This window comes from Aythya marila (genome assembly GCF_965140915.1).
Source record: "Aythya marila genome assembly, contig: HAP1_HAP1_SCAFFOLD_193, whole genome shotgun sequence".
Classification (NCBI taxonomy): Eukaryota; Metazoa; Chordata; class Aves; order Anseriformes; family Anatidae; genus Aythya; species Aythya marila.
This window is the reverse complement of record NW_028136875.1, coordinates 138,271-153,605: the sequence shown is the minus strand read 5'-3', so window position 1 is coordinate 153,605 and position 15,335 is coordinate 138,271. Positions and strand designations below refer to the sequence as shown.

Below are 15,335 nucleotides of genomic sequence, written 5' to 3'. Positions count from 1 at the left end.
ATTATGTTATCTACTGCATTCATAGTTGCTTTGGAGCCTGGTCGTGCTTTCAGCTCCCCTCTGCACAGATGTAGCTCAACAGCCTCCACCCATTACACCCCCATTACACCCAACAATGCGACCCGGTGCCAACCCAGCACTCTCCAGCCAGCCCCGTGCCTCCCCATCCCAGCAACGTGTACACTACAGGATGGCATCCCGCCTGTCTCACATCCCCGTGCCCAGGCAGAGGTGACACTTCTTTCTTGCTATCAGCTCTCTCCCCAGACCATTTCAGTGTTTATTACCATGAATGTTCCTTGCAATCCTAAAAAGAGACAGCATGGGTGAAGACAATACTTTCACAGTAAACACATTTCAAGAAGAAAACCACCTCCCAAAGGCAGGTCTGTCTGAGCCCCGAGGATCCTGGTGAATGGCTGCTGGCCCATAAGAATTTAAAGTATTTACCTAGATGAGCAGAAATGCAACCTCTTAATGTCGCTGATGCAGGTGGCCTTGCTGGAAAGGGCTAGACCTGAAAATCAGGACACCAGAATTTCAAACCCAGCTTTCTTGCCGTGTGATCTTGTACAGATCTCTTTTCTAATCGGGCTTTGCTTTCCCTGATACACATTATTATCCCCATGTGTCAATTTAATGACGATTATGATGCAAATTAATTATTAAGGATGCTGGCATTTCCATTGCAGGCCAGCCCCAAAGCGTTTGCATCCACTTACTTGAATGCCTTAGAGACTGCCAAGTAATTTCTAAGTGAAGAGCAGAGCAATGTTGTTATTAAGCATTAACACTATTCAGCATTTAAATGGCATCATCCCTGTTTACAGACTCATGGGCTACAAGCTCAGCGACAAGCAAGGGCTGGATGGCAGCTTCAGGACTGGCTTTGCAAGCCAAAATGGCAGCTGCCACACAGTGGGATGGCAGCAAGGGACATGGGGACACCCTCAAGGCCAAACCTGGCCCCTAAACCTCATCCCCAATCCCACCTGCCTGCCCCAGCGAGTGCAAGAGGGTTTCCCAAACTGAATGCAGCTAAACATGGGAAAACAACCCAAAAGTTGCCACAGAGACACCTCCATGGCAAAAGTTCCCACAGCCAGCTGTGGTGGCTGGTTGCTTAGTCGACCTCATGGGCTTCTTGCTCCAAGGAGCTGGATCAGGTTACTGAGGGAAGCAAAAACCTCATTGCTCCGGGGTAGATGAGGGTGGAAGTACCATCTGCCTCAGGCCAGCAGAATAATCCCTCGCCTATAAAGCAAGCACTAACAGATCATGGGTTAGATTAGAGAAATCCTTGAAAGCCCCATCTGAAACACCTGTGCAGAGACATCCTGGAGCACTAGAGAGTGGCGAGGCTTTACCTTAACCCCACCATGGCAAGCAGCAGCCCCAAGACCAGGATAAGGAAGGGAAAGTTTGCCGGCTCTTGCTCTACATTGAATTCCCAGTCCAGATCACTTTTTTTCTTGCTGAAAACTCCCAAAGCTCAGCCAGCAAGAAACACCCTTTCTTTTTAAACAAACTAAACCAAACTTTCTTCTCCAGCCATCCAACCACAACTAATTCCAAATTCCAGCAGGAGTTGTCTCTGGTTACTGTCTTGTGCTGGTTTTAAGGTTTTGGTTAAGGTACAGAGCCAGGTGAGAGGGCAAGACCAAGAATTGGACCAGTCTGGATATTGGCAGCATTTGTGATCTGAATTCATCCACCTGCAAGCCAATTCACCAGGTTTGAAGTCTGACACAGGGTTGAACTCATCAGAAATCTGGGCTGCAGTGGAAATGACAAATTAATAGCAGCGCTGTGCGGGCTCAGAAAATGCAATCAGCAAACTGGGGACGACAGGGACCAGCACACGTATTCAGTTAATAACACACACGCCTCCGTGGGTGAGGCAAAGCTGCAGGAGGGCCCCAGGCGAGGATGAGGCACTGGCTGCCTTCCTCCTGCCCAGACACCCTCAGCCAGTGGGGGGCTCAGGTCACTGTCCCCCTCCAAGAGAGCTGTCCCCAAAGTGCCACCAAGCCACGCAGCCGTGCAATGGGGTGGTAGAAGGGGGTGATTGGGGTTGCAGTGTTTGCTCGCTGATACCAGCAATGAAGAGGAAGAGGAGGAGGAGGAGAAGGAGGTGAAGGAAGAGGAAGAGGAGGAGGGAATGGCTGAAGCTCCTCACAGCGCCAAATCCTCCTGGTCTCCTTTCCTCCAAAAGCCTAGGGGAGAAGTAAGGTATGCATGACCTTACCACGTAGGTGTCCGTCTGTCAGCAGGGCCCTGCGCAATGCCTTCTTGCCCAATTCAATTATATTTGACACATCAAAGGCACTTCCAGCTCGCACAAGCTCCTTGGAGGACATGCAGCCGGTGAGAGGAGAAGGAGCCTTCCCACTGCTCAGCATAGTTAGACATCAGAGAAGCCAAGCAGGAATGCCCCAGAGAAGAAAGTCTAGCAAATTATCATGGGAAAATATGTTTTGGAAGACCTATAGTTAGAAAAACAACCTGCTTCTCCGTGGAAGTTTTTCCCCATCATTTTCAGCATTATTTGATTACATCCTCTAGTTGGGCCGGAGGACTTTCTCTCCGGACAGAGCCTGGCTAGGAGGTTATTATCCACAGCTGGGATCCCAGCAGAGTGTCTTTCGGCTCAACACTGCTGATGTTAAAGCCAGGCGTGTGGTGGAGGAGCCTGCAAATGCAGTCACCTTGGAAGAAAAGCCACGTTACGAAAGGGTTTGGAGGATGGGAGCAAGGCGCATCTAATCCAAAAGGAACTACAGGCAGGTTTGAAGGGAAGTAGCAAGCAATTACTCCGGCTGGAATCTGGCCAGGGTATCTTGAAAAACCAGCTTGCAAAACTTTCACCAAAACACGCCAACGGACCAGGTGTTTCTAGGATAACAGATCTGGTTTTTAACTCGGCAATCTCCCCAGGACCAGCAGAACCGGGAGAAAATGATCGTCAGGAATTACACTGTAATGAATCCTCGGTCCCTCGAGACTCTCTGGGTCTGTGTGCTGAGCTCAGGGCTTTGGGTACAGCTGGAGGAAAAGGACTCATGTATTTTTGGCTCTGGAGGAAGGAGTGCCCCTCTTCTTGCTCTGAAGGGGAATCCCTCCTAGCTTTTGACCTCAAATGCTACAGGAAATGTGCAAGTCTGACTGCACCCAGCAGAAGGCAGCAGTGAATACAATTTTTTAGCACTTGTTAAATTTTTAATTTTGGTTTAAATTTAAAGAGGTTTTTAAATGATTTTACCACTCTCCCACACAAAGAGATTTGCTCACTGAGCATTGGATCACGACTACTTCTGCAGAAGCACACGGCAGCTGTGGATAATCCTGGCCTGAGCTCACTGCATTAGGCACAGAGAATTGAGTTGCTTGAGAAAGGCGATATACAATCAGCCGAGCTGGAGTCCAGCAAGGAGAGCAGAGCTGGCACCCAAACCCATTTGAAACAAATATAAATCCTGGCACAAAACCGCAAAGGGATCAAGAATTCATTGTTAACTGTCACCAGAGCCTTTTCCACCCCAAAACCTCGGTGCCCAACAGTTCCCTGCCACAGAGCACTGAGAGCCTCCCACCTCCGCTCACTGCCAGCCAAGGATTTTCAGCCAGACAGATTTAGGATGGAGGCCAGCACCATGGGAACATGAAAGGAGACATGCAAACATGGCCTGTGCCCATGCAAAGTCTATGGCTTTGTGCTGGCATTCCCAAGAGCAAAATCCTTGACCTCATTGAGAAAGAGCTTGAAAAGCAAAAAGAAAGGGGCCTGAGACGTCAGAGGTAGGATGCACCCTCCCTGGCGATGGGCACAGAGCACCCCCAACACCGGCAAAACCCACACCCGATGCTTATCAAGCTCCAGAAGGAGCAGCAAAGCAGAAAGGCAGCAAAGGGGTTTGGAGCCAGGCTCGCCAGGGATTGCCCCCCTTTATCAGGGCCACCCCATCCCATTCAGCCTCCACCTGCACACTGCAAGGAAACCCAAGCTTGGCAAAGTGCCCCCTGAGCCCTGCCCAGCTCCCAGGAAGATCTCAAGCCACTCGTTTTTTGCCGTTGAGCTATCTTGATAGCCTGGGAGCAGCTCCAGGTGCTTAACTTTGTTTAACATTTTGACACCCCATCTAAATTGCCTGCCAAAGTTCAGAGCCCTGCCCCAGGAGAGCTCCTCCAGCCTGACACCAGCAATGAGACTTTCCAAGCAAAGCTCCAGTGCCCTCCACTCCGCAAGCAAATGGAGGACGGGAATAACAAGAACACCTCTGCTAGCAAAACACCCAGCACCTGGTGGGAGGAAGGTAGTAAAAGGGAAACACCAAGGAGGGAGCACAGCGCCGTTATGCAATCGCGTTATCTAACGACCACAGAGACACCCTATAGGGGCTCTTTGTTTGCGGAGGGAAGGAGAAAGAAATGCCACCAATATCTGAGTCACTGGTTCACCAAGAGGCTCCGAAGTTATTTTCGGATGGAAACTTTTCCAGTTTCACATGATAATTTGGGAGGCCTGGCTAACTCCTTGGCTCCACCCCCCGCCTTGTAACACAGCTCCCTGCTGCTGTTGCATATATAGATAGGTATGGCCCTACAACTCGGTGCAGACAGAAGAGCCTGGAGACAGAGGAAACCTAAACTTCCTTCCTCGCTGGCCGCCCTCTACCCACTCCCACTATGAAGAGGGAAATATTAACCTTGGCCTTTGCTCGATCCGTCTTTGTCGAGTTCATCTCTACGCTCATCTTCGTCTTCATCGGCCTCGGCTCAGCCCTGAAGTGGCCGTCTGCCCTCCCCAGCATCCTGCAGATCTCGCTGGCCTTCGGCCTGGCCATCGGCACACTGGTGCAGGCGTTCGGCCACATCAGCGGCGCCCACATCAACCCCGCAGTGACCATTGCCTTCTTCGTCGGGAACCAGATCTCCTTCCTCCGGACACTCTTCTACGTGATCGCCCAGCTGACCGGGGCCATCGCCGGCGCTGGCATCCTCTACGGCGTGACGCCAGCCAACACCCGCGGCAACCTGGCCATCAATTCGGTAAGTCTCCCCACCTGGAGGTGATCCGCCGTGATGTTCACCTCCCATGCAGGCTTTGCTTCCCTTGTAAGCGAGCAGCTGGCACGAGCACCAACCCGGAGGGCCAAACCTGTACGGATGGCTGGTGTTGGCACGGTGTCCCGCGTGCACGGAGGGACGGGAGCAAGATAGGAGCAAATGTCGATGTAGCCAGCAGAGTATTGACATGACAGGTTTATTGTGTGGGGTAATGAATGGCGTGGGTTTTTCTCCTTTAATAAGCGCTTCCTTTATCCTAAGGGCCCCAGTGAGTCACCAGCACCATTGAGATGTTCTTGACTGCAGCCTCTCCACCTGGAGATTAGTGTCAGGATAGGAGCTGCACCGGGAGACAGAGGGGGAGGGCAGAGAGCAGAGCCCAGTCAAACCAGTATGGGCAGGGGCAGCAGAAGCCCACTGGGGAGCTGGGAAATGGCTGTGGATGGAGAGAGGGTGGGGAGAGGAGCAGGAGAAGGTGAAGGAGAAACGGCTGGGAGGGCACAGAGGAGCTGTGAGGGGCAGGAGCTGCTTTTGGAGGAGGAGGGGAGACAGTGGGACCCTCCAAGAGCAGCAAGGCCAGGGAGCACGTCTCAAACCCTCGGGGCAGCGCTGAGAAAGCAGTTGAAATGGGAGCAGTGGAGCTACTGCTTCACCTGAGCCCAGGTCCAGACCCCTCGGAGCAGCACAGGCATGTTGCAGAGGGTTTGATCGCTAGGATGAGGTGCTGCAAGGCGCCTTACTGCCACATGCTACGTGTCCCAGACCGGTCACCTTGAGGTGAAAAGAAAAAAAAAAAGCCACCACAGCTTAGGTCACTTCGTCCTTCCCATGCCTGATGAGGTTGAGTCCACCTGACACAGTCCCCAGAGGCTGGGGAGGCCCTGGGACAGCAACAGCCCAGTTTACCCCCATGACGTGCCCCGTTGTCCCCCCCAGCCTGCACCCTTCCTCCCCTGCCCCTCTGCAGCAGCTGCTCCCCAGCCTCCTGGGGAGGTGCTCCACAAAGCAGAGGGGAGAAGAGCCAGGATAAATCGGTTTGCAGTGAGCAAGGGGGAGAGTAGTGCAGGTAAAAAGGGACAAAGTGTGCAGATGGAAAAACTCTGAGTGCTGCAGCGAGAGGCAAATGAGGAGAGAGACGTGGACTGTCAAAGGAAAGAAGGGGCTTGGGGGGGGAGGAAGGGGGTTAGGGGGAAGACTTTGGGGAATTAAACAGAGAGAAAGAATTTCTTCCCTTGCAGAGAAAGGAGCAGGGAGCCTGAGCAGCGGGAAGCTCCGTGCCCTGCTCTCTGGGCATGGGCAGACCTGCTGAGGCTTCACACGCATGGCTCTGCCATCCCAAATCCACCAGAAAAAGCCCTCCCAACGCTGCCAAACCCTGTGGACGGTTCATTATTGCCATTCTTGGTGGTTCACAGCTCAACAACAACACAACCCCAGGCCAGGCCCTTGTGGTGGAGATCATCCTCACCTTCCAGCTGGCTGCGTGCATCTTCGCGTCCACAGACAACCGCAGGAACGGCAACGTGGGCTCCCCAGCGCTGTCCATCGGCCTCTCCGTCGCTGTCGGCCACTTGGTGGGGGTGAGTGTCCAGGCAGGACGACAGGGCAGGCACTGCCACCGGGATGGGGCTCCCCAGAACGGTCTCACACGGTCGGTCCCAGAGGGACCTACATTAGAAGAAGCAACAGGGGTTTGTCCGCGATGCGTGGCTCCCTGCCTCCCTGTGAGAGAAACGGCATCAAGGGACACTTCAGCCATTCCAGGCCCCAGTTCTGCAAAGCTGCTCGTGTTTCCTAAGCAACATGACACCCGCTAACCCCGTCTCCTTTCCTCACCAACAGATCTACTTCACTGGCTGCTCCATGAACCCAGCCAGGTCCTTTGGGCCCGCAGTCATTGTGAGGAGGTTCAGCTCCGCACACTGGGTGAGCATCAGCTACGTGCTGGGACGGGCTGGCTGGGGAGACACCGGGGCCAGACACGGGCAACAAGGGGGAGAAGGCAGCAATTCCCATGGGAATACAGGGCTGGGAGTTTCAGAGCCCATCCTGGACTTGCAAAGTCAACAGGAGGGAGGTTGATCCCCCAAAACACAGGGAGGAGGGAGCAGATTAGCCCCATGAGGTGCAAGGAGAAAAGGATAACCCCCTGTGCAATGGAGAGTATTGAGCTAGGGCATCACCTGAGGTCAATAAAGCACACAGAAAAGCCCAGGCTGGGCTTTCTGCTCACCCTGCACTGCCTGCAAGCTCATCCCCAGCCCTCCAGCACATCAGAGCTCTGCGCTCACAGAGCTTGGCCTCTTCACCAAGCAAAGGTGGAGGGGACTTCAACCCACAAAATCTACTGGAAGGGGTATTCGCATCTCTCTGGGGGCTGGGAGACGTGGGGCAGCAGGGGGGTGCTGGTGTGATGGCTGCAGCTGGGGCACCAGCCTCTGAGACCTCCTCTCACCCTCTCCCCTGTTGCTTTCTAGGTGTTCTGGGTTGGGCCCATCCTCGGGGCTTGCTTGGCTGCTCTGCTGTACTTCTACATCCTCGTCCCCTACTGCATGAACATGTCAGACAGGGTTGCCATCGTCAAGGGCACCTACGAGTCAGAGGAGGAATGGGAAGAGCAGAGGGAGGAGAGGAAGAAGTCCATGGAGCTGACCCCACCGTAGGAGCAGATGGGGAAAACAAGCAGAAGGAGGGGAGGACACCCCACACATGGTGTGTGCACCAAAACCAGGCATGAACACATCCAGCTACAGTAGACTCTTAAGCAAAAGTCTTCTAACTCAAAGGCCATCCATGACTAAGAAAGAAGAGAACATTGCAGTGTGTGTATATAATCTCTCTACATGAGCACAAGTGCTAGAAGCTCTCCTACCCTAACTGCAGCCAGCTAAGCCCAGCGAAGGATTCTCAGCCCAGGGCAGCCCTCCGTTGTGGTTTCACACCCACTCGGCTGCATCCATGCCCTTCTAGGTGTGATATTTGCACAATTCAGAGATGCCTGAGACCACACATTTGGCCCACGCAGGATTTCAGCCCTGCCTTTGGTGGCCCAAGGGATGGAAACACCACTTAGACACCAGCAAAGAAGAATGACCACTTTGGGCAGGTGGGTGCAGCACAATCCCCCTTTTTCTCCCCACCCACTCTGCTCATAGATGCTCTTTCATGCATTAACTGGTGCTGGTGGGTCCTGTTTATTCACAGCTGCAGAAAGAATGCAATTTTATTTTTTTTTGATTTTGTGTGAGTTCTTTGTAATATAGTGTATTATTTATTGTGAATAAAGGAAACTTAAAACACATCATGGGTGCAATCTCACTCAGGTATCAAATTTTTAGGAGCAAAAATGGATTTAACTGGACGCAAAGCCATCTCAGTGATCCAGGGAAAGAGCAGGCAGCTGTACCCAAAATCCTGCAGCAGCGGATGGCTAGGGCCACATTTGCCACAGGGGAAGCAGGCATCAAGGGCTGCTTTCCCTTGAGGGCATCTCCCAAGGACTGGAGCTGAAGCAGAGGTTGCCAGGAGAGGTGACACCTTAAAATTAGTCCCACTGATCCTGCTGGAAGAAAGCCAGTCCTGGGCAGGACACGAAGGGGGAATTGTCAGTGCAGCCGACTTGGACACACAGACACTGAAAGCACGTCCCGAGGTCTGGTTTGGTTACGCTCATCTTGCTGTGGATAAAGGGGAGAAGAAGGCAGCTTGGAAGGTGATAAAGTCCTTAATCCTGAGAGAGAAGGAGGAACAGTCACCGGTGCTGGAGTGGGGTGAGAGCAGGGGGTGCCCAGGCGCAGGGCATTGTGAAGCCCATCTCCCGAGGAGGGTGCGAGCTGGGAGGAGCCCAGAGCAATCCTCCTTCGCCGGTTTGACTCAGGCACGGCTTTCTGCCATACCAGTTCTCCCACAAGGTTCCACAGGTGCCCTCAAAAACTGACCCGCAATGCTCCCCAGCCCCCTCGCCGGTGGCACCGATCCCAGGTGCCAAACCCACACCTTCACCCTGACCTTCTGCTGTGGCCCTGCTCTTCCAGTTCTGCCACCACCTTCTGCCAAAGCATCTCACCCAGGCTATCCTGGGCTCACTACAACATGGGTGCACTGAGCTGGCACAGTCCTGGCCGTCCCTCCTGGCAGCTCCCTAAATCCCGTGCAGAGCTCCACCAGCACTGCCCCTCCTCGTGCTGCAGCCATGAGGTTTCCCCCGAGCACCGATGCCCAAGGTGATGCTTGCCTGCGTGCTCCCCACTACCAGATACAGCTCAAATGTGATCAGACAGGTCACCTGTAGGTCAGTGCCAGCTGTCTGAGCATGCCAAAGCCATTTTGCAATCCAGGCGATGGCACCGGAGAAGCCTGGGTAGCAGCAGCCCCTTGTCTTCCTCTGCCACCCCAAAGTTTTTCATAGAAGAGGCAGCTGACAAGCAGAAGGAGCAGAGGAGGTGGAAGAGCTCTTAGCTGGGGTCACACAGATTGGTGGCAGAGCTAGGAAGCAAAACTGCAGTGACCCAGAGCTCAGCATGGGGCTGGGGAAGCACCCAGTGCCCATGGAAGCAGGATGGCATCCCCAAAAGCTGCATCCCAGTCTCCTACAGATGCACACCTGGACACTGAACACGCAGGGGCTGTCCCTGGGCATCCCTCCTTGCTTTTTTGACCCCATCCACCTTTATGCTGAGAAAGGACCCACGGCTGCTCTGGCAGACCCCACACCCCTTCCCATGGTGGGAGGACAGGGGGGCCCAGCACCCACCAAGGGGCCCAGCCCCAGCAGTGTGATCAACAACAAGGAGAAGAAGCCCAGCCTGGGTGTGAGCCCTCCATGGGGATGAATCAGAGGATTCTGAAGCAGCAGCTTTGCGTCACCACAAAAGTCAGCCAGGGCACGGCTAGAAAACACAAGCAGGATGGCCCCACACAGGGCTGGGGACAGCAGGAAGGGGGGCACTGCCTGTTGAGACCCTTCCTCAGTTCGTAAGCAGGGGAGGGCTCTGCTAAGCTGGGGGTGAATGCAGGTGCTAGCACTATCCCATGCTGAGGACCAGCATCCTGCACAAGCCCCTTGCATGCCCGACTTCCCAATGGTCCCTGTTGCACTTAATGGGGCAGAGAGGTTGTATTTAATGCATCCTGCAAGCACCGTGACCTCACCTTCACCAGGATGGGAAACCCTGAGGTCCTCCTGCCCGTTCTGTTCTGTTCCCATGGATGGGAACAGAAATGCTTTATAACAAAGAATGGGTATTTATTTTGATTTTTCCTCTCAACACTCACAGCTCTTCATCACCATTTTTGATGTGCCTGTTACCACAGAACATGAGGTTTTCAACATCACTTTGCAAAAATAGCCGTTTTGTGGGAAACAACCTTATTTCAGCAGATGCAGAAAGGGCTGGTATTATCCCTGCACATTTGAAACTGGATATACCTACAGTGCCTAATACTGGGCTGTGGTACATACTCGAGGACACAGTCACAAGCGTGACATGCTTGTTTTCCCAGGTTCTACTGAGAAACAAGAGTTTCAATTTCTGGAACAGCATCTCCACATACCTCCAACCTGTACACCTACACTACTGCCTGCGTTTCCTTGCAGCCATACAGATCCAACACCGTGGTAAAAAGTCAGCTATATCTGTGCTTCTTGTTTTTAAAAATATATATGTGAGATATTTATTGTCAGGCAAAACTGTTACGCTAAGGCACCTCAGCATGCCATTCCTGCAGTGCCATTTGCTGTAATTAAAGATCAGGGGTGGGGGGAGTGGTGGTGGTGGAAGTGGATGCAGTTTATATATTTCCTGAATATACCCATAAGCAATTTCTTTGCACTAAGAAGATTATGCAGGCTGTTTCTCATCCTTAAGTCAAGTATCTCTTCCACTGGTAGGTAATTACCACACAATTTTCAAGATTTCCGACTTTTTTCTGGCAGCGAGGAAAAACACAGCTATTTTCACGTGTTGTGACAGCTCAGAAACCTTTTATGTTTATATGCATCAGAGGCCCTTCCGTCTATGCAAGGAAGGTCTCCAGCAGCTGTCTGTGAATCATTTTACATCCCTGAAACACAAGTTGCCTGGGTGTTGTAGAGGCAGGGAAGGGACCAGGTGCTTGAAGAAAGCGAGGCCCAGAGGCAATATCTCAAACAGAATTCTTCAGTGGGTTGCAAAGAGGCACCTGCAAGGGGCCAGCCCCAGCTCTCTCCAACACATTGCCCAGGTGAAAAGGGATAAAATGTGGTGCTAATTGGGAGTGTATCCCTGCTGGACTGGTAGCAGGGTGGACTATTATGCAATTCTAGATGCTTTGCTTAAAGCCACAGTTTCTGACTTCACGTGGAAAGCACGAGGCTGTTTTTTCACTTGGAGAAAACAAAACAAACAGCAACAAAAAAAAAAAAAAAAAAAAAAAAAAAAAAAAAAGAGAGAGAACAAATGCCCAATCCTGCTTGTTGAAAAGAGGATGACATGAAAAATCCAGAATAACAACACACAGAATGGCACAGCAATGGAGCAGTATTGCAACAGACTGACACCAGCAGGTCCATGTGGCAAGGGACTGCAGATGTCCCCTCCGGGAGGATTGCTACCACTTTGCTGCAGAGCACCAAGCATCCAGGAGCCAATTCAGGATCTCCACGAAACACCAAAAAGCCAACACAGAGACATCCTCTCTCTGTGCATGACTCTGCCCAAGGCTTGCAAATAAATCAACAACAACAAAAAAAAAGAAGTTTCCAGTGCATCGCATGTGGCTGATGTGCAGAAACACCACCGGTAAAGGTGAGCTCTCGGCACAGAGACGTGGCAAAGGCTGGCATGGGTGCTGGCATTAGTCATGGCACTGCCTGTGCCAGCGCCCATCTCCTCTTAAGCACAAGCTCCAAGTCCTCCCCCTCCTACTCAGCCTCTGCCCAGCCTACAGCCGCTGCAGCACCATTTCGGTACGAGCCAGGAAACAGCTCACATGGACGTCAGGGGCAGACAGCCACCCTTCCTGTTGTCAACAGGCATCACCCTGGCTCGGTAAAGCAGCCTCCGCCTGAATACCGGGTGCCATAATTTGTATTTTGGTTGCTGAGCACTTATCAGGGATGGTTTGGGGTTGACCAGCACTGAATGAGCACGTTGGGTCAGGCTCTGGTTCATGTGAAGCCATCAGAGCCCTGCTTGGCCTTTGTTGCTCCCAGCAAGTCTGCAGCACACAAAATCCCAACGGGTGCACGGCCAGAACAGGGAAGATGCAGCACTGACACTGGAAATACAGGAAAAGATGAGCACTCAGAAAGCATGCAGTTAAAGAAAAGATTAGGAGGAGACATCCAGAGACCAGGCAGGATCCAAAGAGAGCTTCATGGTGTCTCAGTTCCCTCCAGCACCCTTTTACAGCCCCAAAATGCCTCTGCAAAGCCCAGCAGAGCTTGAAACTATTTGAAGGTGCCCCAAGGCTGGGGACCTGAAGGGGATGGGGCTCAGCTCACCACAGCACCAGGCACAGGTGCTCTGAAGCAGCACCCATGGGAGAGCAATGGGTGCCCAGGGCACCTCCTGCTGCCCTCTGCTGGGATGCACCAGGGAAAAGAGAAAGAGGACATGGAAACCCTCCCCAAAAGAGGTGCACCCCATAGAAAAACCCTCTTGCTTCCACCCCAAAGCCTAGGCAGGGCACCCCATGTGAAAACAAGGCTTCCTCACCCCGGCATGCGGAGAGCACAGGCTCAGTGCCGGCTGGATCAGGGCTGCCTTTCCACTGCCAAGCTTCCTCTTACTCAAACCTTTGGCCTCCGCTTTCCAGGATACAGCCCACCGCTGCCCATTTGTTCCTAATCTCCCTCTTGCAAACAAGCAAAGTCCAGCCACGGTTCATATAATGGGTCCTTGTGTTTCTGGGTGGTGGTGACATTAAAAAAAAAGAGTAATAAAGTAAAGAAGGGAAAACAAAAAAGCCTGCAGCCCAGAGGGCTGCCTGACAATGGCGCTTTGTTGGGAAAGGTCAGCTCCGGAGCCAGAAGGGTTTCCCAGGCACAGCCGTTGAGAGCAACGAGGATGCGAGGACTTAGCAAATAAGAAGGGAATTAAACACATCTTTGTTAAACCACAGCCCCTTGGAGGCCTCTGCAGTGTCCAACCTCCTGTCCAGGAGAGATGCACGCTCAGGATTTGGGCTGGTTTACTGCAAAGCAAAAGGTTGCCAACATCAGTGCCTGGTCTCAGCCTGCAATCAGCACAGTGCTTTGGGATGGTGCTGGAACAAGGGACGAGTCCTCAGGGACCCTTCTCATGCAGCAAAACTGCAGGGCTGCATATGAGGGCTGGGAACCAGCTCAGCTCAGAAACCACCCCAAAAAATAACCACTAACAAACCAAATAAAGCCTCTGGCATGTGTCCTCCAGCATACAGGCCCTTCTCTGCTGGCTTGACATTAATCCTATTTGGCAAGCCAGCAAGAGCTCTTTTGCCCACAAGCAAGGTGCAGCTGCAGGTTTGTATAATGCCCTCTTGTGCAGACTCATGGAAAAAAAAAAAAATGGACGAGAACAAACTCAAAACGTCCTACACAGTTTGCCTTTTAAAAAGGCCATAAATAAAACAAATAAATTCCCCTTCCCCAATAATTCTTTCAGTTTTTAACAGCCGGGAGTTTTCCCCCATCCCTAGAGCTGTATTAATTTGGTGCTGGAGCAGCCCTTTTCCTGCCAAAGCAATGTCAGCTGGAGCAAACCAGCCTTTTCTCGGCTGTTTTAGAAGTCATTACTTTTTAATCCAGTTATCCAAACTGCCGATTGCTTTCCCACATCAACAGCCATTGCTCTCTCCGCGTAAAGCTCAGAGTTCATATGAATTATGGTATCTTTAATCAGCGCTAATCGCCATTGGAGAGGAAAAGGATATAAATGCTATCAGCTCGCTTTGTTCCAAGGGCATAAAAAAAATATTTGTCGGGTGTTTCATAAAGAAATCCTGTAAGAACAGTTAATCAGCAGTTAAAGGCTCCCTTTTAAGTGTGGTGTGTAAATATGCACCTATTAGCACCAGTGACATCAGCAGGCTTGTTTTCCATATGTCTTTGTCCTTGGTTTTGCCCCATTGTCTGTTTTATGATTTTGTTTGGATTTTGAGCTAAAAGCCACAGCTGAACCTCGCTAACAGCACAGCTCAGCTCTGCCTCTCTGCAGGCAGCATCCCTGTGCTCAAGTTTACTCATCCTTTCTGTACCACCCAGCTCCCAAATACTCCTCTACGTTGAAAGAACAATGCATCTAAGATCGCATCTTCGCTCCAGCAACCACTGCATCTCAGCAAGGCAAACTCCGGTTCAAGCACAGCAACGTGGTTTGCTTTAATTAACAAGGCTCTTCCCCACCGCAGAGCTCACCAACCCACATCCAGGCGTGCTCAGGGACTGCCTGTGAATGAAACTTCCCTTGGCACCAGCATCACCAGGAGCAAACATCCAGCAGCCGATTAGCTGCTTGGGCTTCAGCTTGTGTCACATTTATTTAGCACCAGCCCTGCTGTCTCCAACAGACCAAATTGGCCAGAAGAGGTACCCACGATTGCTAAGAAGGTTTCTACATAGGCATGGGAGCTGCAGGTCTGAAGGCTACCGCTGCATCCCTTCAGAGGGACTCAAATCCTCCTGTGCAAGGCTTGAGCATAGCAAGAATAAATTTTGCACTAACATCATGGAGAAAGGAGAACTCAGATGGGTTATTTGAGAACAGCATTGACACTTGGTGCAAGCAAGCAGACAAAACTTCAGTCTCTGGGGCAAGGAGCTGAGGCCAAAGGGTCTGAATTCTGCAGCTGGAGCAGGATGCAACTCCCGGAGTTTATCACTCTGTGTCCCCTGGGGTAGATTGAAAGACATAGCCAAACATCCCCGGCTGAGCAAACACAGCTTCCCTATCTAAACAAGCAAGTGAATCTTGAGGCATAATTTGTCATCTAATTGCACCTACACACCCAGAGTTAATTGTTGCATTTGAATGCGAAGGAGTTTTGATTTATGGCAAGATCAGGTTTCATCAGCTGGTTACCAGAGGTGGCTGCCAAACTAAAAGCCACTGCAAGCAGCCAAAGAAGGTCTCTGGTAGGCAAGATTTTTGCAAATCTAAAAACACAAGGGTTATTTAATCTCACAGAAGCCTGTTAGGGGCCCACAGAGATCAAGAAGGTGAAATTAAAACCTCTGCCACATGTGTTCCAGACTCCACTGAGGACTTCTTAGCCAGTGCACAAAGGTAAACTTGTCTCGTTAGTTT

General features: G+C 51.8%; 1 protein-coding gene across 1 annotated transcript; it reads left to right on the top strand.

Annotated features, from left to right (window-relative positions):
* The first annotated feature begins 4,632 nt into the window (after window positions 1-4,632).
* AQP5 (aquaporin 5) lies at window positions 4,633-8,245 on the top strand. The gene is made up of 4 exons (XM_082785739.1): window positions 4,633-5,049; window positions 6,483-6,647; window positions 6,910-6,993; window positions 7,545-8,245. The coding sequence occupies exons 1-4, from the start codon at window positions 4,687-4,689 to the stop codon at window positions 7,728-7,730; spliced, it is 798 nt and encodes a 265-aa protein (XP_082641865.1). The 5' UTR covers window positions 4,633-4,686; the 3' UTR covers window positions 7,731-8,245.
* The last annotated feature ends 7,090 nt before the right edge of the window (window positions 8,246-15,335 follow it).